The sequence below is a fragment of the Mesoplodon densirostris genome, chromosome 1, assembly GCF_025265405.1.
Source record: "Mesoplodon densirostris isolate mMesDen1 chromosome 1, mMesDen1 primary haplotype, whole genome shotgun sequence".
NCBI classification, from domain to species: domain Eukaryota; kingdom Metazoa; phylum Chordata; class Mammalia; order Artiodactyla; family Ziphiidae; genus Mesoplodon; species Mesoplodon densirostris.
In genome coordinates this window covers 202,987,037-203,011,206 of record NC_082661.1, presented here as the reverse complement: position 1 = coordinate 203,011,206, position 24,170 = coordinate 202,987,037, and the positions used below count along the sequence as shown (strand labels likewise).

Genomic DNA, 24,170 nt, shown 5'->3' with positions numbered 1-24,170 from the left:
TGAGCTGTGAACAAAGGATTGTGAAGTCTTCTTTGAAGCATGAGATGCCCTTTCACCAACTTTATTTATATTTATACTGTCAAGAATGAAGTTCAGATATCCTGGTAATGTTGATCAGGGTTAGCTTGGAAACTTCTCTTTTAGTATAGAGATAATTCTGGTCTTGCAGTTTTCTTCTGCTCAAACTCATTATATAAAACTTTGTGCTAAAATCTTCATTTAAAAAAGAATACATCTTCTTTCCATTATGCCCATTCCTTTATGTTTTGATGGAGGTTTTGGTGTTATTTTTTGGTATGCGTGGTATCTGGATATCTGATGCTTTTGTATCTTATATGAAATCCTTTCTTGCTGATTGTGTCATCAGTGTGAAAATGAATTAAAACTGTATCACCAATTGAATAGATCTCTTCTGGTGGCTGAAGACAAAAACAAACAAAACAAATAAACAAACAACAAGAATGAATTATTTTTTCTTCAATGTAATTCATGTTTGGGAATTTTTTTGGTATATAATTTAAACCTCCCAACAACATTGAAAAGTGGATAAGAGTGACTTTATTTTACAGATGAGAAAACTTGAGTTTCAGAGAACAGATGACATGCTCAAGATCACAAGGCTGATCAGTGATATAACTGAGCTTTGAACATAATTAAGTCTATTTCCAAGTTCTGGAACTTGGATTTTAAAATTTTCCCAAAATTTTAAGCCAATTTCCTTTGATTTACAAGTAATTAAAGTGAGGTTCACAGAGGATAAAGGGACATTAAATCTATTTCAGAAGGTGCTCTGAGGCAGAGCCACTTCCAGAATCCAAATCGTCCATTCTTTCTTGCTTTAATAATCTAAGTACCAAGAATAATTTTTGTTTCATTTCAGTAGCTATTTGGACAGGAGTTCAATATTATTTAAGAAATAGTCACTGGTAGACATTTGAAAAATGGGACTAATATCTTCAGAACAAAATATGTATTCAGAAGAACATTTGATATTAATGCAGTGAATCCTGGGGGAAAAGCATTGAGAAAACCTTAAGCGTTCCTGTTTCTTATTTCTCATGTTGACACCCTCTGACCTATGTTTGGTACTCCATCCTGTGCCCACTGCAATGGAGCAACATTCAATAGTACCGGCTAACCCCCCACACCAATGGTAGATACTGTCACTTATCAAATATATTGTTGAGAGAGGAATGCCAATGATGTGCATATTCTTTTTGCTTTATGCTTTAATTTATGAAGCTTAGAAAATTGTCAAAGGTGTGTATTTAGGCATATTGCTTTTAGATAATTAAACATTTAAATATTTATTGCACAATAAAAAATGAATTAAAAAATTTAGAATGTGGACAGTAACAAGAAATTATAGCTATTGAGTTCATCTGTCTTATTCAATATTATTGAGCAAATTCATTAGAGATGGAGAAGTAAGGGAAGAAGAGGCATGTTATAACTTGTCAAGCCATTTTGTAAAAGCACTGCTGGTTTGCATATGTTACACATATCAATCACCAATTTATAGGCATTTTTATCATGTCTATGCTATCCTGCTCGTACTGTATTTACCCCTGATCCACAGAATCGACCAAGCCCCACTGCTGTTGAATCGAGACCGTCAAAGAGCTCAACATAGTCATAGCCACAGTCGGCTTCTTCTTCCACTTCAAAAATCTGGAAGGATAACTCGAGTCGAGAGCCCCGTTCTGACACTAACAGCCATTCACAGTCAACTTGTCCTGGGTAGTTGTTATCACCAAACTGAGCATGTGAGTACAGATCTCTGGGTTTTGATTCCACTTTCAGTCTGCCACCACACTCTGCTCCGGAAAGAAAAATGAAATAAGTGAGCTCAATGAGCTTTAACAATTCAAATTTCTCTTTTAATATAGTCTAATCACTCTCTAACTTCTGTATTCATTTCAACCATCAGTTATGTTACCTATATTTGAAGATTCAGATGGCATAGTGGGTACTGTTATAGATCCTAAAGAGACTGTTGGGTTGGAATTTCAGCTCCATACCTACTAGCTCAGTGACTTTGGATAAGTGACATCACTTCTCTGATCCATAGGGTAAAATGGTCAAGAGTAAAGTGCAGATGATAATAATAGTACCAATCTTAGTGGGTTTTGAGGATTTAATTGACACATGAAAATCACTTAAAATATTACCTGCCATATAGTAGCTCTCAATGCATTTTTTATTGTTATATCTCATGTTGTTTTCAGTCTTGAATAACTGTTTTCATGGAAAAAAGGTCAGTGTCTTAATTTGAGTTTAATCTTAATAATTTAAGAACCCAGAATCCAAAGGAATAAGAAATAACTTAAAGATCAACAAAATATATGAAACTCCTGTATGTGTATGTGTGTCATATCGGACTCTCTGCATAGAATATACAGACCAGTATTACTTTACTTAGGTAGAAATATTTATCTAACTTGGTTGGGAAAAGCATACACACATCATTAATTGTAGTTATTTTTGTAGTTCCAGAACATTGTCAGTTATATTTTGTGTTTTTAATAAACAAAGGAATTTTAAATGCTCTTTTTATGGCTTTTTCAGAGAGATATTAATAAATATAGGCTTTACCAGTTACTACTTTTGTCATTAGAGGTAAACATACCAAAGAAATATATAAGCCTGCATAAAATTTACGGTTAATGTAATTTAGAGAATCAAAATTTTCAAAATTTTCTCAGGAACTATTTGTAGTCTGAGCCCTCAGATTTTACAATGACTAGAGAATAAATTGTAGAGGAAGTCTACAATGTCTCCTCCAACCAAGTACACATACAAACATATGGCTGGGGATAAGGAGAAAAGGAAAGGGATATGAAAAGTGTCAGGGGAAAGTAGAGTTTTTTCTGCCCTTATTTGCCAATGACTGAGAGGTTCCTGGGAAACAGTAATTTCAGTACTAAAACCAGGAAAGTGCCAAGAAAACTGGTATGAGTTGGGAGGGAACAAAAACAAAAATCCAATGAGGAAAGATTTGGACAGCTAAGCCTCTGGTTATCAAAACACAATTGTAACCCTGGTGTGGTCATCTGTGACCAGATTGTCCTTGGCAGCACCCAGTGAACGTGAATTAGGACAGCTAAAATTCTTAGATTTTTCAGATTTGTATATGATTTACCCACATTGTGGTTTGGTGATTTTAAGTAACAAAATATTTCTGAATTCCCAGGCTGGAACTCCATCTAGATGTGTCTGAATACAAGTAGGCTCAGCCAAAACTATGGGCATTGTCACACTTCCAACTATGGTTTCAATCATGAGAATGGCTTCCCCATCATGTTAAATGATGTTCCTTTGTCTTCCAGATGGTAGGTGGGGTGTCTTGCACAATCTATTGATGTAGGTGCCACAATTACAAATGTAAACATGTGAAGAAACACATGTGCTTAGAACCACCCTGGAAAGCTGCAAATCTGATCAGTCTTAGGAATCATCTCTTAAGTGTCACAGACTGGAAGCCAAGCATCCTTCCTTTCCCACGACGGTGCTTCTCTTATTCCAGTAATTCCAAGAATTATTGTCCTCTCCCTGTGACAGAACTCCACAGCTAAATGGCCTGGGTACAAATCTGAGCTCTGTGCTTCATCAGCTGTGGGATTTTGTCCCCCACTTCATTCCTAAATTGGGGATCATACATAGTACTCAAATGATAGGGTCTAGATGAAGAGTGATAGGTTAATATATGTAAAATAATTGAAGGATAACTTGCACATAGGAAAAGCCATATAAGTATACACAATCATCATTTTGTTATTATTTTCTAGTCAGAATATCTAAATGCCACCATCTATACTCCTAGAGATCCACTTAGGCATGAAAAGAAAAGCCAGAAAAGTTGAAAAACAATTTAAAGCACTATTAATCTGTTTTCAGAAAGGAAGGATTATATTTTTGAAGGCCAGCAAAATATTTTGTGAAAGTATTTCTGAATTCAATATATAAATGTATAAACCAGTGTAATCTTATTTACAGATATTTTAAAAATTCGACTTATTCTCAAAGTTTGATATAATTGAGTGATTTGTTTACAACTGTTAGCACTTGTATTACTTTTATTCCACAACCCAGGAAGGGGCGGACTGTGGGAGAGGCACTGGCTTCTGTGTGCCTACTTTAGAGAAACAAAGTAGCAAAACAAATTGGATCCAGAGGAGACAATTCTCTGTCAACCCCAGATCAGAACAGAAATCAAGAAAGAAATGAGGTATTTAAACAAAAAAGAGATTTCACAAAGCCTTTGTGAATCTGAAATGTGAGGCATCATTATTTGATTTTATTGAAAACTTCTAGAAAATGACAATACTCCAAACAAATGACTTAAACTACAATTAAGTGACTTAAAATGTTTCAGAAAGGGTGGTCCTCGTTTTAATTTGGAAAGACTTTTGTTCATTTCCTGGTAAAGTGTTAAATCCCTGTGAGGGCCTGTAATTTGAGCAATAAATGCTTTTAGTAGGCACTATAATTTAATTAAGTTCTATCAAAATAATTTCTAAGGAGCCTAATAATATATTATTAGATTTTAAAATTAGGATGATGCTTTCTGCTGCAGAATAAAGTCCTACCTGACATGCCATGTTTTAAAATATTTTCTCTCCACACTCTCCCTCTTTTTCTGTATTATAGCCTTATCCTCTGAGAGAATATATAGGTTATTACTTTTTTTACTGAGTTTTTTTCTTCAATAGTTTATCTAAGGCTGGCCTAACAACATTTGTTACCTGATTAAAATAAATTGGGACTTTTAGAATTTGGACCTACCCTTAGAGGAAAAAGGGACTTTTCCCAATAAAGTCCATTTCCCAATGATTTGGATAGTATTACTTGTAAAAAAAAACCTATAAAGCAATATTAATATTTCTCTTCACCTAATTTCAAACTTCATAGTATTAGAAGCTTTCCTTATGGATAAAATTAAAATTGTATATAGAAATATAAATTTACTCAAGCAAATTAAAATGTATACTTCAGGGCCCCTTAATAAAAGTTACATGTATTCTAGAAAACATTAAATAATGAATAAATGCTTTATACATTTAGCATAAATTGACAGATGTGGTACTGGACTTGGCTGTCTTGGTGGTAAAAACTGACTGAAAATCATAAGTTTAACTTATCAGACTATAGCTGTCAAAAGGCAGGAATTCCTTCTGTTTTCTCATAAGTTCCCACAAAATTCCTAATTTTTTGCTATGAATTACTAACACTTTACAGTGTCTATTCAAAGCAGGTACCAAATAAATATTTCATGAAAGACTGTGGAATAAAGTTGTTAAAGAGAAAGCTTTCAAAAGAAATAAATAGTAAGCAGTACCTAAGAATATTTCAGCATGTATGGCGACTTGAAAGTAACAGTGTAAATAAAATCTACCCAGAAAATTCAAAGACAGCTGCTTAAGTGAGAGCAAAAATTTACATGTGAAATAGACAAGCAAACAAACAAACAGGTAATGCCAAAAGTTTTGCCGAGCACAACTGAGCAGGAGTTGGGAGGCCACCCCTCCAGGCGGTCACAAAGCACCGAGCTGATCTCCCTGTGCTATACGGCTGCTTCCCACTATCTATCTACCTTACGTTTGGTAGTGTATATATGTCCATGCCTCTCTCACGCTTTGTCACAGCTTACCCTTCCCCCTCCCCATATCCTCAAGCCCATTCTCAAGTAGGTCTGTGTCTTTATTCCTGTCTTACCCTTAGGTTCTTCATGACATTTTTTCCCTTAAATTCCATATATATGTGTTAGCATACGGTATTTGTCTTTCTCTTTCTGAAGTAAGTCAAACTATGCTAATACATATATAAGGAATTTAAGAAAAAAAGATGTCATGAAGAACCTAGGGGTAAGACAGGAATAACGACAGAGACCTACTAGAGAATGGACTTGAGGATATGGGGAGGGGGAAGGGTAAGCTGTGACAAAGCGAGAGAGAGGCATGGACATATATACACTAACAAACGTAAGGTAGATAGATAGTGGGAAGTAGCCGCATAGCAGAGGGAGATCAGCTCGGTGCTTTGTGTCCACCTAGAGGGGTGGGATAAGGAGGGTGGAAGGGAGGGAGACGCAAGAGGGAAGGGATATGGGAACAGATGTATATGTATAACTGATTCACTTTGTTATAAAGCAGAAACTAATAAAAAAAATAGGACTCTAATTCTAACTTATTTTTTGTGATACTTCGGTTTCATTTGAGTCTTAGTCTCAAAATCCTCATTTCTGAGATGACAGGACCGAATCATGTTTTGCCTACAAATTATGATCGAGGCTGCTCACGTGGGTATTTGAATGGATTTGAACTGAACAGGGAGAAAAAATGAGCCTATTCAGTTGGATAGTTGGAACAGAAGATTTGATTAAGACAAATAAGGAAGCATTCAGTCTCTATTGTTTCAATGAACAGTGATCCAGTTTTGTATTGGTTTTCTTCCTAATTCAAAATGTTTATGTTAAGAGAAAATATACCATAGTAGAAAGTACATGAGAATTGGAAACAGAATTAGGATAAAATCCAGGCTTTGATATTATTTTAGAAGTCTCTGCAAATTAATTAATCCTTCAGATTTTAAATTTCTTTATCTGAAGATAAAAGTAATAATTCATACATCATATAGCTCTTTTGAGAACTCAATGTATGTAATTTATATTAAGTATAGTATGTGCCTGAAATATCAAGTGCATGCTATATATACAATTGGATTTCAATATATGATCTCTATGATAAGACAATTAGATCCTAAGAGTGGATTCTAAATGGTAATACAAACACTGAAATAGGGTCCAGATCAGAGGCTGTGCAAATTAAGGAGTCATGGAGTTATATAGCTGCAAGAAAACTTGAGATTTAAGGTAAAGGTAAAGATAAAAAGAGAAACTATAAAAGTAGGTTTTAAACTAAGAGGAATTTATAGGTAAGTAATTTAAAAATAGTGTATCAGCTATTTCAAGAATTTTGATAACATACTTTTACACTTCATTCTTAGAACCTGTGACAGCCACGATTATTTAAAAAATTGTGCCATTAACTCTGTGCTTCAGAAAAATATTGATCAAGTCATAGGATTCCAGTTTTTCCATTCCTTCAATGTGTGACAAGTTATCAGGAAAATATTTAAAGAACAAACGTCAAGTGTATAAAAAAATCCTTCATTAGTATGAAAATTTTAATCCATGAAAGATTTTTCTCAAACCAGACTATATTAATAATGAGAAATAACTACTTTGTATTATTTATGAGGCCAGTCATTACTAGCATGAATCAGACAATATCGACTTTCTCACAAATAGACTTCAATATAAATCTAATGTTCATAATAGAATATACTAGAGTGGAAAATAATATTGGACAATGGAATAAAGTTATGATTTCTAAAATAAAAGGGAAGTAAAAGGAGAAAACAATAATCAGGAAACCATGACAAAAATTACTGCACTAAAATTGTTTCATTGATGAATTTGTAGCCTATTATACTGCATTTTACAAGATAAATTTGTGTCTCAATAGTTTTGGCATTAGAACTGCCACTAGGTGTCACTAAAAGCTAAATGATTTCAGTAAATATGATTGATTTTTTTTTCTTTTAACTGAGTAAAAGAAAAGGATATTTACTGGACATTTATGGAATATATTATAAATTCGCTCCAAATTATAAAAAAGTTATTTGACATTTTTGCTTAAAATTTTCCATATTTTTCTAAATTGTATTTTATTTCTTAAAGACTTCCATTACAGCTGGAATCTGTAAGAATCAAATTAGGGATTAGGATTAGGGAAGAGATTATGTTGCCTACCAAATAAAAGGGAAAAAAATAAGGGTCTGTAAAACAGAGAGTTAAATTCCAAATCTGGTTTACAAAAATATATTAATGTGAAAGTTAGCTAAACAAGTAGGATTTTAGCAAAAACAAAATTTTTGAATTGCTATAGATTTCTATCTGTTAAATATAACATATAAATCAAACAGCTAACGGTAACATGGAATACACTATATAAATATTTAGAGATAGTTCTTCTTGATCATACCACACTGAACATGAATCAGATCAAACTATTGTGTTTCTTTTAATTAGTTCAACAGCTACAAAGATATTTAGTTAGGACGCTATGTGGTTCTCAAATATTTCATACAGTGCTTCAATGAGACTTCTTCTGATTCATTTATAATCCTGTTATAGATCCCCTGCACACACTAGAAGAGAAACTTGGATCTTACTCAGAAAAGAGAAGCATCTCCTAATTTACTGACCTGTAGAATGTGTGGCTTGAAAGCCTTTTCTCTGAACAGATGCATCAGAAACAAACCGAACAAACATTTTATTTCCAGTAGCCACAAGGGGCTCTGGTATCTTGTTCCCACACAGTCGTCCAAGAATTGGTGATTTTTCCGTTTCTCCATCAAATACTTCCAAATGATCATAAGCACATTCTTGATGCTGCTCAATCTCAAATTCACTAAAGATCTATTAAAAAAGAAAGAAAGAGGAAAAAAATTAAAAAGCCACATATCACTCAAAATGGGTTCTTTTCTTTGGAGCAGAAATACAGAACAATAATATGTCCAGACCATGCAAATGATTCAGTCCATCTAGCACATTATTGAAAGGGGCGTGAAATCAATAGAATATAAAGTCTCTAGGAAGACTTTATAATGAAGAAAACAATGTAATAACTTCACGTGAAATTCTATTGTACTATTTGACTATTGCAACTAATTCTACTATTACAATTAAGTCAACTCCAGAATTTAGATTATAATAACAATTTATATTTTATTCTGATTTTATTCTTAATGCATCAGAAAATTTTAAACAATTATATTTAAAAAATGATTCCTTCTGGTGTTAATGATCATAAACTACTGAGCATCATCATACCACTGAGCACTTAAACTAAAAAGAAAACCCCATAAAATAATTAAGTAATTATTTTCACAAAAATTAAATGTAGTAAATCTTAATAGAATACATAACACAAAGGGATTTTTCATTATACATTTCTTTATTTAGATCTTACAACCCATATTATTAGAAAACACTAATATGACTTTAAGCTAGATTATTTTTAATTAACTTTTCAGAGAGATGGTACACTTATTTTAATATTTGGAGTCTTGCAAAGTTTAGTATGCTTTTTTATGTGTAGCAAATTCTTAAAAAATAGTTTATTAAATATTTAACTCATTAAATATAACAATGGAAAGTTTAACTGAGACTGACTGAAAATAGTAATTGTCCAAACTATTAATAATTCCAGGGATTCTAGGTTAATTGCCATTGCCAATTAAGGCTTTTTCCATTCCTCATAAAAGGATCATACATTCAAGAAATAAACCATCACTCCTACTTAAGTCTGTAGAGCAAAGCTAAAAAAAATTAAAGTAAATTGGAGGAAATATAAAATGTGCTTGAAAATGTAATAATTTTGCTACAATCCATACAGCATAAATATTTGTAGATAAACTTTCTACATACATGTTTTCTTTTTCTTTTTTTTTTTTCATGGTACGCGGGCCTCTCAATGTTGTGGCCTTTCCCTGTTGTGGCCTCTCCCGTTGCAGAGCACAGGCTCCAGACGCGCAGGCCCAGCGGTCATGGCTCACGGGCCCAGCAGCTCCGCGGCATGTGGAATCTTCCCGGACCGGCGCACGAACCCATGTCCCCTGCATCAGCAGGCGGACTCTCAACCACGGCACCACCAGGGAAGCCCATACATGTTTTCTTTAATGCAGTTTTGTGAAGTGATTATAATTCTCAATTTAAAGCATACCTTTTGTATTTTTGAAAGAAAAAAGTGACTAAGACTGGTTCTCCCTCACTGTTGATCACATTTATCAATCCCAACCACACTATCATCTGCTCTCATTTCTGACTTTAGAGGAGTAAGGGAAGAAATGAAGGAAGCAATTTATATTACTTAGGGAGTAGGAGAAAAGAGTGAAGAGACAAAAGAAAAGGAAGAGGGTTGATCTCTCATGTCCCATTCCACTGTGCCCTACTTAAAAACATAAATTAAAATGTTATAACTTGAGGTGAGGGGGAAGATGGCGGAAGAGTAAGACGCGGAGATCACCTTCCTCCCCACAGATACATCAGAAATTCATCTACACGTGGAACAACTCCTATAGAACACCTACTGAACGCTGGCAGAAGACCTCAGACCTTCCAAAGGCAAAAAACTCCCCACGTACCTGGATAGGGCAAAAGAAAAAAGAATAAACAGATACAAAAGAATAGGAACGGGACCTGCACCAGTGGGACGGAACTGTGAAGGAGGAAAGGTTTACACACACTAGGAAGCTCCTACGTGGGTGGAGAATGCGGGTGGTGGAGGGGGGAGCTTCAGAGCCACAGAGAAGAGCTCAGCCACAGCGGGGCAGAGGGCAAAGCGGAGAGATTCCTGCACAGAGAAACGGTGCCGACCAGCATTCACCAGCCTGAGAGGCTTGTCTGCTCAGCCCCTGGGGCAGGCGGGGGCTGGGGGCTGAAGTTTGGGCTTCAGTCAGAAAGCAGGGAGAGGAATGGTGGCGTGAACACAGCTTGAAGGGGGCTAGTACGCCACAGCTGGCCGGGAGGGAGTCCGGGAAAAAGTCTGGACTTGCCTAAGAGGCAAGAGACTTTTTCTTCCCTCTTTGTTTCCTGGTGCGCAAGGAGAGGGGATTAAGAGCGCTGCTTAAAGGAGCTCCAGAGATAAGCGCGAGCCGTGGCTATCATCACAGACCCCAGAGATGGGCATGAGACGCTAAGGCTGATGCTGCCACCATCAAGAAGCCTGTGTGCGAGCACAGGTCACTCTCCACACCTCCCCTCCCAGGGGCCTGTGCAGCCTGTCACTGCCAGTGTCCCGTGATACAGGGAAAACTTCCCCTGGAGAACGCAAGGTGTGCCTCAGGCTGCTGCAACGTCATGCCAGCCTCTGCGACTTCAGGCTCACCCCGCATCCGTACCCCTCCCTCCCCCCAGGCTGAGTGAGCCAGAGCCCCCTAATCAGCTGCTCCTTTAAACCTGTACTGTCTGAGCGAAGAACAGGCGCCCTCAGGCAACCTACACACAGAAGCGGGGCCAAAATCAAAGCTGAACCCGGGAAGCTGTGCAAACAAAGAAGAGAAAGGGAAATTTCTCCCAGGAGCCTCAGGAGCAGTGGATTAAATCTCCAAAATCAACTTGATGTGCCCTGCATCCATGGAATACCTGAATAGAGAACGAATAATCCCAAGTTGAGGAAGTGGACTTTGAGAGCAAGATATATAATTTTTTTCCCCTTTTCCTCTTTTTGTGAGTGTGTATGTGTATGCTTCTGTGTGAGATTTTGTCTGTATAGCTTTGTTTTCACCATTTGTTCTAGGGTTCTGTCTGACTGTTTTTTTTAATTAAAAATATTTTTTATTCTTAATAATTATTTTTTATTTTAATAACTTTATTTCATTTTATCTTAGTTTATTTTATTTTATCCTTTCTTTCTTTCTTTCTATCTATCTATCTATCTTTCTTTCTTTCTTTCTACATTTTCTCCCTTTTATTCAGAGCTGTGTGGATGAAAGGTTATTGGTGTTCCAGTCAGGCATCAGGGCTGTGTCACTGAGGTGGGAAAGCCACCATCAAGACACTGGTTCACAAGAGACCTCCCAGCTCCACGTAATAACAAATGGTGAAAATCTCGCAGAGATCACGATCTCAACACCAAGACACAAAGTCACTCAACGACCAGCAAGCTAGAGTGCTGGACACCCTATGACAAACAACTAGCAAGACAGGAACACAACCCCACACATTAGCAGAGAGGCTGCCTGAAATCATAATAAGGCCACAGACACCCCAAAACATACCACCATATGTAGACCTGCCCACCAGAAAGACAAGATAGAGCCTCATCCACCAGAACACAGGCACTAGTCCCCTTCACCAGGAAGCCTACACAACCCACTGAATGAACCTTAGCCACTGGGGACAGACACCTAAAACAACGGGAACAACAAACCTGCAGTCTGCAAAAAGGAGATACCTAAAAAGTAAGATAAGCAAAATGAGAAGGCAGAAAAAAACACAGCAGATGAGGAGCAAGGCAAAAAACCACAAAACCTAAAAAATGAAGAGGAAATAGGCAGTCTACCTGAAAAAGAATCCAGAATAATGATACTAAATATGATATAAAATCTTGGAAATAGAATAGAGAAAATGCAAGAAACAATAAACAAGGATCTAGAAGAACTAAAGAGGAAACAAGCAATGATGAACAACACAATAAGTGAAATTGAAAATACTCTAGAAGGGATCAATAGAAGAATAACTGAGGCAAAATAATGGGTAAGTGACCTGGAAATAAAAAAGTGGAAATAACTACTGCAGAACAGAATAAATAAAAAAGAATAAAAGAAAAGAGGACAGTCTCAGAGACCTCTGGGACAACATTAAATGCACCAACATTCGAATCATAGGGGTCCCAGAAGAAGAAGAGAAAAAGAAAGGGACTGAGAAAATTTTCAAAGAGATTAGAGTTGAAAACTTCCTTAATATGGGAAAAGAAATAGTTAATCAAGTCCAGAAAGCACAGAGAGTCCCATACAGGATAAACACAAGGAGAAACACGCCATGACACATATTAATCAAACTGTCAAAAATTAAGTACAAAGAAAACATATTAAAAGCAGCAAGGGAAAAACAACAAATAACACACAAGGGAATCCCCATAAGGTTAACAGCTGATCTTTCAGGAGAAATTCTGCAAGCCAGAGGGAGTGGCAGGACATATTTAAAGTGATGAAGGAGAAAAACATACAAACAAGATTACTCTACCCAGCAAGGATCTCATTCAGATTTGATGGAAATATTAAAATCTTTACAGACAAGCAAAAGCTGAGAGAGTTCAACACCCCCAAACCAGCTTTACAACAAATGCTAAGGAACTTCTCTAGGCAAGAAACACAAGAGAAGGAAAAGAGCTGCAATACCAAACCCAAAACAATTAAGAAAATGGGAATAGGAAGATACATATCGATAATTACCTTAAATGTAAATGCATAAATGTTCCCACCAAAAGACACAAACTGGCTGAATGCAAGCAAGAACAAGACCAATATATATGCTCTCTACAAGAGACGACTTCAGACCTAGGGACACATATAGACTGAAAGTGACGGGACAGAAAAAGATATTCCACATAAATGGAAAACAAAAGAAAGCTGGAGTAACAATTCTCATATCACACAAAATAGACTTTAAAATAAAGACTATTAGAAGAGACAAAGAAGGACACTACATAATGATCAAGGGATCGATCCAAGAAGAAGATATAACAATCGTAAATATTTATGCACCCAACATAGGAGCACCCCAATACATAAGGCAAATACTAACAGCCATAAAAGGGGAAATCGACAGTAACACACTAATAGTAGGGGATTTCAACACCCCACTTTCACCAATGGACAGATCATCCAAAATGAAAATACATAAGGAAACACAAGCTTTAAATGATACATTAAACAAGATGGACTTAATTGATATTTATAGGACATTCCATTCAAAAACTACAGAATACATATTTTTCTCAAGTGGTCATGGAACAGTCTCCTGGATAGATCATATCTTGGGTCACAAATCAAGCCTTGGTAACTTTAAGAAAATTGATATCGTATCAAGTATCTTTTCCAACCACAATGCTATGAGACCAGATATCAATTCCAGGAAAAGATCTGTAAAAAATACAAACACAGGGCGGCTAAACAATACACTACTTAAATAATCAAGTGATCACTGAAGAAATCAAAGAGGAAATCAAAAAATACATAGAAACAAATGACAATGGAGACACGATGACCCAAAACTTATGGGATGCAGCAAAAGCAGTTCTAAGAGGGAAGTTTATAGCAATACAATCCCACCTTAAGAAACAGGAAACATCTCAAAAAAAACAACATGACCCTGCACCTAAAGCAATTAGAGAAAGAAGAACAAAAATCCCACAAAATTAGCAGTAGGAAAGAAATCATAAAGATCAGATCAGAAATAAATGAAAAAGAAATGAAGGAAACAATAGCAAAGATCAATAAAACTAAAAGCTGGTTCTTTCAGAAGATAAACAAAATTGATAAACCATTAGCCAGACTCATCAAGAAAAAAAGGGAGAAGACTCAAATCCATAGAATTAGAAATGAAAAAGGAGAAGTAACAAGTGACACTGAAAAAATACAAAAGATCATGAGAGATTACTACAAGCAGCTCTATGCCAATAAAATGGACAACCCAGAAAAAATGCACAAATTCCTAGAAATGCACAACCTGTCAAGACTGAATCAGGAAGAAATAGAAAATATGAGCAGACCAATCACAAGCACTGAAATTAAAACTGTGATTAAGAATCTTCCAACAAACAAAAACCCAGGACCAGATAGCTTCAAAGGCGAATTCTATCAAACATTAAGAAAAGAGCTGACACCTATCCTTCTCAAACTCCTCCAAAATATAGCAGAGGGAGGCACACTCTGAAACTCATTCTACGAGGCCACCATCACCCTGATGCCAAAACCAGACAAAGATGACACAAAGAAAGAAAACTACAGGCCAATATCACTGATGAACATAGATGCAAAAATCCTCAATCAAATACTAGCAAACAGAATCCAACAGCACATTAAAAGGATCATACAGCATGATCAAGTGGGGTTTATTCCAGGAATGCAAGGATTCTTCAATATACGCAAATTAATCAACGTGATAAACCATATTAACAAAGTGAAGGAGAAAAAGCATATGATCATCTCAATAGATGCAGAGAAAGATTTTGACAAAATTCAACACCGATTTATGATTAGAAACCCTGGAGAAAGTAGACATAGAGGGAACTTTTGTCAACATAATCAAGGCCATCTATGACAAACCCACAGCTAACATCATCCTCAATGGTGAAAAACTGAAACCATTTCCACTAAGATCAGGAACAAGACAAGGTTGCCCACTCTCAACACTCTTATTCAACATAGTTTTGGAAGCTTTAGCCACAGAATCAGAGAAGAAAAGGAAATAAAAGGAATCCAAATCGGAAATGAAGAAGTAAAGCTGTCACTGTTTGCAGACGACATGATACTATACATAGAGAATTCTAAAGATGCTACCAGAAAACTACTAGAGCTAATCAATGAATTTGGTAAAGTAGCAGGATACAAAATTAATGCACAGAAATCTCTGGCATTCCTATACACTAATGATGAAAATACTGAAAGTGGAATTAAGAAAACACTCCCATTTACCACTGCAACAAAAAGAATAAAGTATCTAGGAATAAACCTACCTAAGGAGACAAAAGACCTGTATGCAGAAAATTATAAGACACTGATGAAAGAAATTAAAGATGATACAAATCGATGGAGAGATATACCATGTTCTTGGATTGGAAGAATCAACCTTGTGAAAATGACTCTACTGCCCAAAGCAATCTACACATTCAATGCAATCCCTATGAAACTACCACTGGCAATTTTTCACAGAACTAGAACAAAAAATTTCAAAATTTGTATGGAAACACAAAAGAACCCGAAGAGTCAAAGTAATCTTGAGAAACAAAAATGGAGCTGGAGGAATCAGGCTCCCTGACTTCAGACTATACTACAAAGCTACAGTAATCAAGACAGTATGGTACTGGCACAAAAACAGAAATATAGATCAATGGAACAGGATAGAAAGCCCAGAGATAAACCCACACACATATGGTCACCTTATCTTTGATAAAGGTGGCAGGAATGTACAGTGGAGAAAGTACAGCCTCTTCAATAAGTGGTGCTGGGAAAACTGGACAGGTACATGTAAAAGTATGAGGTCAGAACACTCCCTAACACCATACACAAAAATAAGCTCAAAATGGATTAAAGACCTAAATTTAAGGCCAGAAATTATCAAACTCTTAGAGCAAAACATAGGCTGAACCCTCTATGACATAAATCACAGCAAGATCCTTTTTGACCCACCTCCTAGAGAAATGGAAATAAAAACAAAAGTAAACAAATGGGACCTAATGAAACTGAAAAGCTTTTACACAGCAAAGGAAACCATAAAGAGGACCAAAAGACAACCCTCAGAATGGGAGAAAATATTTGCAAATGAAGCAATTGACAAAGGATTAATCTCCAAGATTTACAAGCAGCCTCTGCAGCTCAATAACAAAAAAACAAAAAACCCAATCCAAAAATGGGCAGAAGTCCTAAATATACGTTTCTCCAAAGAAGATATACAGACTGCCAACAGACACATGAAAGATGCTCAACATCATTAATCATTAGAGAAATGCAAATCAAAACTACAATGAGATATCATCTCACAGTGGTCAGGATGGCCACCATCAAAAAATCTAGAAACAATAAATGCTGGAGAGGGTGTGGAGAAAAGGGAACACTATTGCACTGCTGGTGGGAATGTGAATTGGTACAGCCACTATGGAGAACAGTGTGGAGGTTCCTTAAATAACTACAAATAGAACTACCATATGACCCAACAATCCCACTACTGGGCATATACCCTGAGAAAACCATCATTCAAAAAGAGTCATGTACCAAAATGTTCATAGCAGCTCTATTTACAATAGCCAGGAGATGGAAGCAACCTAAGTGTCTATCATCAGATGAATGGATAAAGAAGATGTGGCACATATATACAATGGAATATTACTCAGCCATAAAAAGAAACAAAATTCAGATATTTGTAGTGAGGTGGATGGACCTAGGGTCTGTCATACAGAGTGAAGTAAGTCAGAAAGAGAAAGACAAATACCGTATGCTAACACATATATATGGAATCTAAGAAAAAAAATGTCTTGAAGAACCTAGGGGTAAGACGGAAATAAAGATACAGACTTACTAGAGAATGGACTTGAGGATATGGGGATGGGGAAGGGTAAGTTGTGACAAAGTGAGAGAGTATCATGGACATATATACACTACTAAACGTAAAATAGATACCTAGTTGGAAGCAGCCGCATAGCACAGGGAGATCAGCTCGGTGCTTTGTGACCACCTAGAGTGGTGGGATAGGGAGGGTGGGAGGGAGGGAGATGCAGGAGGGAAGAGATATGGGAACAGATGTATATGTATAACTGATTCACTTTGTTATAAAGCAGAAACCAGCACACCATTATAAAGCAATTATACTCCAATAAAGATGTTAAAAAATGTTATAACCAATAAGCATTAGTGAATCACTATTTGCTATAATTAGTATGAGTAAAAAGGAATATATACTTCATTCAACCAATGACTATGGCTAGTTCAAAAAAGATTAAATACAGCACAAAGAATATCAGTGGAAACAAACACAGTTCAGAAAAATACAGTGAACAAGGAGAGTTTAGAAGAGTTTATTTAATCTGAAGCACAACATTCAAAGTACACCACCACCAAACGGTTTGTCACTTATTAGTCTCTGTAATCTAGTGGCAGAGAATGAAGCAGAGTAGACGCACATTGCATGGACTATAAAGGACACTGAGTGGATTGTTGGCTGGATGTCTGTATAAGGCTGTCCATTCATCTACCTAATTACCTAAACCCAGTTTATGGCCAATCCCATGAATGGAAACAACGTAGACATGACAAACCAAAACTTCTGGTTATCTGCCTCTCATAAGATGGTACTCAGTCAGCTTCTATTATCTTTGTGTACACATAAACAGTCTTAATATCAGTCTGTAACTGTTAAGAAAGCAATAAGTGAAAATCAGCTTAACTGCACCTAGTTTGTTTTAGCTAAATATGCAACCAAGCTTCTAAATAATAAGATAAATATTGTTTTAAAAGAAATATAACAATATCTGAAAACTGTTGCATGTTGAATAATTGTCTCTTTTGAATGGGCTTTAGAACCATTCATCTATAAATATAAAGAGCAGAGAAACCTACTGTGTACAAGAGAAAATTTTAAGAATGATGGGGATAATGGCATTCTAAAGCTTATCCTTTAAGTAAAAGTTAATAATCGGATCAGAATTTACAGACCACACATGTTCAGTCCATTGACTGGCCCATTGAAAACTAAGTGAATGAGATAACTAAGTGGCTACTTCATTCTCTAATGAAATGAATGCAGGATTTCTGGAGTAAATCATAACATATTTTACAGAGCAGAGGAATACAACACAAGGTGGCATTGAACTAGTGGACTGGGGGCATGCTGACACCTGGTATGGAGTCCATTGGCTCCAGCTTTTTATCAAATTACTAATGGAATCAGACTGACTCTATAAGAGACAGATTAGGCAAAGCTTTTGTAGCTGACACATTCTCAACGATGCAAATAACTCGCATTCATTAAAATACTGTTGAATTTTCTTCTTGGAATAAGTAGCAGCTTGTTAGGTCAGCTGCAAAGATTGGGTGGTCCTTTTGGTCCTTTTCCAGAAGTCAGCTTAACCAAATGCTCCACCACACACAAACAAAATGTGACAAATTCACATGCTGAGATCTCATAAATCGGCCCTGTAATATCATAGAGACATCCACGTAGAGGCCCCTCCATATATAGTGACTTTGCCTTAATAGAAAATATTTCTAGGCCATAGAATGGTATTATAGGAGTCCATGGGAAAATAGAAAATCTTTAAAAACAGTTTTTAGAGTCCCCAAAGATAACGTGAGATACACAATTTATTACTTTATTCTATCACACATTCTGAGACATGAATCTCTGTCTAAATGATGCAGAATGTGAAAACTTCCAGCCACCAGGAACCAATGGCACAGAAACCTCTTCCTAGAAGACACTTAGATTCCCCCAAAAAATTCACCCAAAGTCCTTCAACTTTACAATGGAGACAGAACAGAAAAGCTGATGTGTGGAGCTCTAAGGAAGTCTGATTTCTGCTGAAACACTGCCTTCTTTTTGGGGGACTTTTAATTATTTTTCTTAAGTGTTTACACTCAGACTTTACAGAAAGTTTGGTATTCAAACATTTAAACCTTATTCACTCCATGATTATATTTCTATGATTTTAAGGTTCATAATCCAGGTTTCAGAATGACTAAAAAGAGTGAATAACAGTAAGTTCTAGTAAGAAATTCTAATGCATTTAAGGAGTTTCATTCAAAAGGAATAAAATTGAACTTTCATTTTAAGCTCTGGAAAGAATAACTGTGTGTTTCTGGAACATCCAAGCAAGCCTAATCTACCTTCCTGGCCACCAGCCAAGCTTCCATATGCAGCTCCCTCATATGAACATCTGTAGAGGTACTTTTACTGAAAATACAGGCACTAGCTAAAGGATAAGGCCATTCAAAGTCACATTTACAAGGGACATGATACGTTCACAAGGGACAAGATAATAAAATGATAATGCTTAATGTGGAAATAAAATCTAGCTAAGATTTAAACTAAGAGAATTAAAGAGACTGATACAATGTGAGCAGTTGTGAGATGAAATTCAGAGCTCCCGAGTTCTAGCCATCTTTCACCTTTTCCTCCCTTGGTGAGAACTATTATTTGGTTTCCCACAAGATGTTGGAAGGATTGGAGGCCACTGGAAAAAAAAAAGGCCCAGTGGAATATAAATATTAATAAATAGAAATAGAAATATAAAAGAAAGGTCAAAAGACCTTTCTTTCCCATGAATACTCGATAACAGTGATCAAATATACTTATAATGGATTTATGGTGGAGAATTATATAACACTTGTGGGTGTTTTGTTTTCCAAATATCCCATATATGAAGCTGTAAATTACAACTATATTACTTAGCAAAGCTTTAGGATATGATAAATAAAATAAAAATGACGTGTGTTAGCCTATTGTTGTGTGCTCCTATGCCTAGAACTTTATTTCTGTTTCATTTGTTTTATTTTGTTTTTAATGAAGAGTAATTCAGAATATGAAAAAAGTACCAGAAATTTAATGATCAGTTGAGCCTCTCAAAACCAAGACAGGATGAAGCCAGGAATGATAGAACTTTATCCCTTTATTCATTCAGAACTTTATCCCTCTTCTAGTAGGAAGACTTTTTCCAAGTATCTTTCAACCAAGGTTTCTTTTACTTTAAAACTGTTATCATGCATTTAGCATCTCATGATTAAACACACACACAGACACACACACACAAATACACACTCTAAAAACAAGGCAAATATATTAGTTTCCTATTGCTGCTCTAGCAAATTAACACATACTTAGTGACTCAATACAACACACTTTTCTGGGGACTAGGACAAGGTCATCTTTGGGGAATGGGGAGCATTATTCTGCTACCATAGAAAGTAAGGCCAAATATTTTCACCTTCTGATTCTCAGGGGAAATGAGGACAAACACTTATAACTGCATGATTTCAAACTCTTTTATCCATAACTTTATTAGCTCAGTCAAGAAATGAAGTCCCATATAGGAAATCTGTCTTGAAGTCTGCTTTTTTGTAATTAAACTTTTACTGGAACACAACCATGTCCATTCATTTGTGCATTGACTGGCCTCACCCAGCAACAGAAAGGCTGCCTAAAGACCTCTTGAGCCCACAGCCCACTGGACACAGTCCTGCCCAGTAGATGGCCAGGACCCAACTCTACCCACCAGTGAGAAGGCACCAGCTTCAGAATCCCCTGGGCCCTAGTGCTGCCCTCCAGGAAGGCTGGCATAGCCTCTGGATCAGCCTCACCCACCAGGGAGCAGAAAACAGATGTAAGAAAATCACAATCCCATAACCTGTGGACTTAACCTGCCCACAGCAGGCCAGACCCTGCCCTGGGACCAGCTGGGCCCTGACCCTGCCCAGTAGCAGGCCAGCACAAACTCCAGAACACCCCAGACCCAGTACCCACCTGTGTTTCAGAAACTGCCCCCACCCAACCCACTAGTGATCTTATATCAGCTCTGGGACTCCTGGGCCCTGTAACCAGACTCCAGAACCTAATTCTGCCTGCCAGTAGTCCAGCACTAACACCAGGACCTGGTTTCACCTACCAGTGTGTGGGCAACAGCCCCGGAGTCTTATGGACCCTAACTCTTCCCATTAGTGAGCCAGCACTAGTCTTGGGACCCCCCGGGGTTCTGCAGCTAGCTGCCTTGTGACCAGGCCCCACCAACCAGCAGCTGGCAGCCTCCACACAAGACAGGTCCAAGCCACCAACCAGACCAGGGGCCAATCAAGCCTAACAGTCCACCCACATAGTCAGCCTGCCACAACTGAAGGACCCACACAGGCCTAATAGGGAGAACTCCTAGAGCATATAGCTTGGGTGACAAGAAGGGAACACACTGCTGGGACACAGGACATCTGCAAAAGTCCCCTTCTCCAAGATGAGGAAAAGTAACCAACCTACTAGATACATAAAAATAAAAATAAAAACAGCAACTTAGGCAAAATGAAGTGACAGAGGAACATGTTCCAGATGAAGGAACAAAATAAGAACCCCAGAAGTACTAAATGAAGTGGATCTAGGCAATCTACCCGAGAAAGGGTTCAAGGTAGTGATTGTAAAGATAATCAAAGAACTTGGGAGGAGAGTGATGCACAAAACGAGAAGTTAGAAGGTTTAAACAAGGAGTTAGAACAAAAACCAGAGATGAAAAATATTATAACTGAAATGAAAAATACACTAGAAGGAATCAAGTGTAGACTAAATGATAGAGAAACAGATCAGCAAGCTGGAAGACAGAGTAGTGGAAATCACTGAGGATGAAGAGAGAAAAGAAAAAAGAATGAAAAGAAATGAGGACAGTTTAAGAGACTCCTGGAACAACATCAAGTGTACTAATATTTGCATTACAGTCTCAGAAGAAGAGAAAGGGGCTGATAATGAATTTTAAGACATAATAGCTGAAAAATTCCCTAACATGGGAAATAAAACAGTCATCCAAGTCCAGGAAGTACAGAGTCACATACAGGATTAACCCAAAGAGGAACACACCAAACACTACAAAACACATTGTAATTAAAATGACAAAAGGGGGGTCTTGAGAAGATGGTGGAAGAGTAAGATGCAGAGATCACCTTACTCCCCACAAGATACATTAGAAATATACACGTGGGGCTTCCCTGGTGGCGCAGTGGTTGAGAGTCTGCCTGCCGATGCAGGGGATACAGGTTCGTGCCTCAGTCTGGGAGGATCCCACATGCCGCGGAGAGGCTGGGCCCATGAGCCATGGCCGCTGGGCCTGTGCGTCCGGAGCCTGTGCTCCGCAATGGGGGAGGCCACAACAGTGAGAGGCCCACGTACAGCAAAAAAAAAAAAAAAAAAAAAAAATATACATGTGGAACTGCTCCTATAGAACACATAATGAACGCTGGCAGAAGACCACAGACCTCCCAAAAGGCAAGAAACTCCCCACGTACCTGGGTAGGGTAAAAGAAAAAAGGAAAAACAGAGACAAAAGAATAGGGATGGGACCTGCACCAGTGGGAGGGAGCCATGAAGGAGGAAAGGTTTCCACACACTAGGAAGCCCCTTTGCGGGCAGAGACTGTGGGTCACAGAGGGGGGAGCTTTGGAACCACGGAGTAGAGCGCAGCCACAGGGACGGCAAAGTGGAGAGATTCCCACACGGAGGATTGGTGCCGAGCAGCACTCACCAGCCCAAGACTCACCAGTCTGCTCACCTGCTGGGGTGGGTGGGGGCTGGGAGCTGAGGCTCAGGCTTCCGTCGGTTCACAGGGAGAGGACAGAGGTTGGCGGCGTGAACACAGCCTGAAGGGGGCTAGTGCACCACAGCTAGCCAGGAGGGAGTCCAGGAAAAAGTATGGACATGCCTAAGAGGCAAGAGACTTTTTCTTGTCTCTTTTTTTCCTGGTGCAAGAGGAGAGGGGATTAAGAACGCTGCTTAAAGGAGCTCCAGAGATGGGCGCCAGCAGGGGCTATCAGCGAGGACCCCAGAGACGGGCATGAGACACTAAGGCTGCTGCTGCACCCACCAAGAAGCCAGTGTGAAAGCACAGGTCACTATCCACACCTCACCTCCCTGGAGCCTGTGCAGCCCGCCACTGCCAGGGTTCCGTGATCCAGGGACAACTTCCCCAGGAGAATGCACAGCACGCATCAGGCTGCTGCAACGTCACACTGGCCTCTGCTGCCGCAGGCTTGCCCTGCATCCGTACCCCTCCCTCTCCCCTGCCTGAGTGAGCCAGAGCCCATGAATTAGCTGCTCCTTTAACTGCATCCTGTCTGAGTGAAGAACAGATGCCCTCAGGTGACCTACATGAAGAGGCGGGTCCAAATAAAAAGCTGAGCCCCAGGAGTTGTGCAAACAAAGAAGAGAAAGGGAAATCTCTCCCAGCAGCCTCAGAAGCAGTGGCTTAAAGCTCCACAATCAACTTGATGTACTCTGCATCTGTGGAATACCTGAATAGACAACAAATCATCCCAAATTGAGGATGTGGACTTTGGGAGCAAGATATATTATTTTTTCCCCTTTTTCTTTTTTTGTGAGTGTATATGTTTATGCTTCTTTGTGTGTGAGATTTTTTCTGCATAGCTTTGGTTTCACCATTTGTCCTAGGATTCTGTCCATCCATTCTGTTTTACTTTTTTTTTTACATTAAAATTTTATTTTCATAATTATTTTTTATTTTAATAACTTTATTTTATTTTATCTTTATTTTATCCTCTTTATTTCTTTCATTCTAATTTTTTCCCATTTTATTCTGAGCTGTGTGGATGAAAGGATCTTGGTGCTGCAGCCAGGAGTCAGCGCTGTGCCTCTGACATGGGAGAGCCAACTTCAGGTCACTGGTCCACAAGAGACATCTCAGCTCCACGTAATACCTAATGGCAAAAATCTCCCAGAGATCTCCATGTCAACACCAAGACCCAGTTTCATGCAATGACCAGCAAGCTACAGTGCTGGGCACCCTATGCCAAACAACTAGCAAGACAGGAACACAGCCCCATCCATTAGCAGAGAGGCTGCCTAAAATCATAAGGCCACAGACACCCCAAAACACACCACCAGACATGGACCTTCCCACCAGAAATACAAGATCCAGCCTTATCCACCAAAACACAGGCACTAGTCCCCTCCACCAGGAGGCCTACACAATCCACTGAACCAACCTTAGCCACTGTAGAGAGACACCAAAAATGACGGGAACTATGAACCTGCAGCCTGCAAAAAGGAGACCCCAAACACAGTAAGATAAGCAAAATGCGAAGGCAGAAAAACACACAGCAGATAAAGGAGCAAGGCAACAAACTAC

The 24,170-nt window shown here is 38.0% G+C and overlaps 1 protein-coding gene across 1 annotated transcript in view; it reads right to left on the bottom strand.

Annotated features, from left to right (window-relative positions):
• Window positions 1-284: 284 nt before the first annotated feature.
• TLL1 (tolloid like 1) overlaps window positions 285-24,170 on the bottom strand; it is a 276,217-nt gene continuing 252,331 nt past the window's right edge. The window contains exons 19-21 of the mRNA XM_060093650.1: window positions 8,269-8,482; window positions 1,567-1,817; window positions 285-419 (exon numbers count right to left, since the gene is read on the bottom strand). Coding sequence (XP_059949633.1) covers window positions 285-419; window positions 1,567-1,817; window positions 8,269-8,482 — 600 coding nt within the window. The remainder of the gene's footprint in view (window positions 420-1,566; window positions 1,818-8,268; window positions 8,483-24,170) is intronic.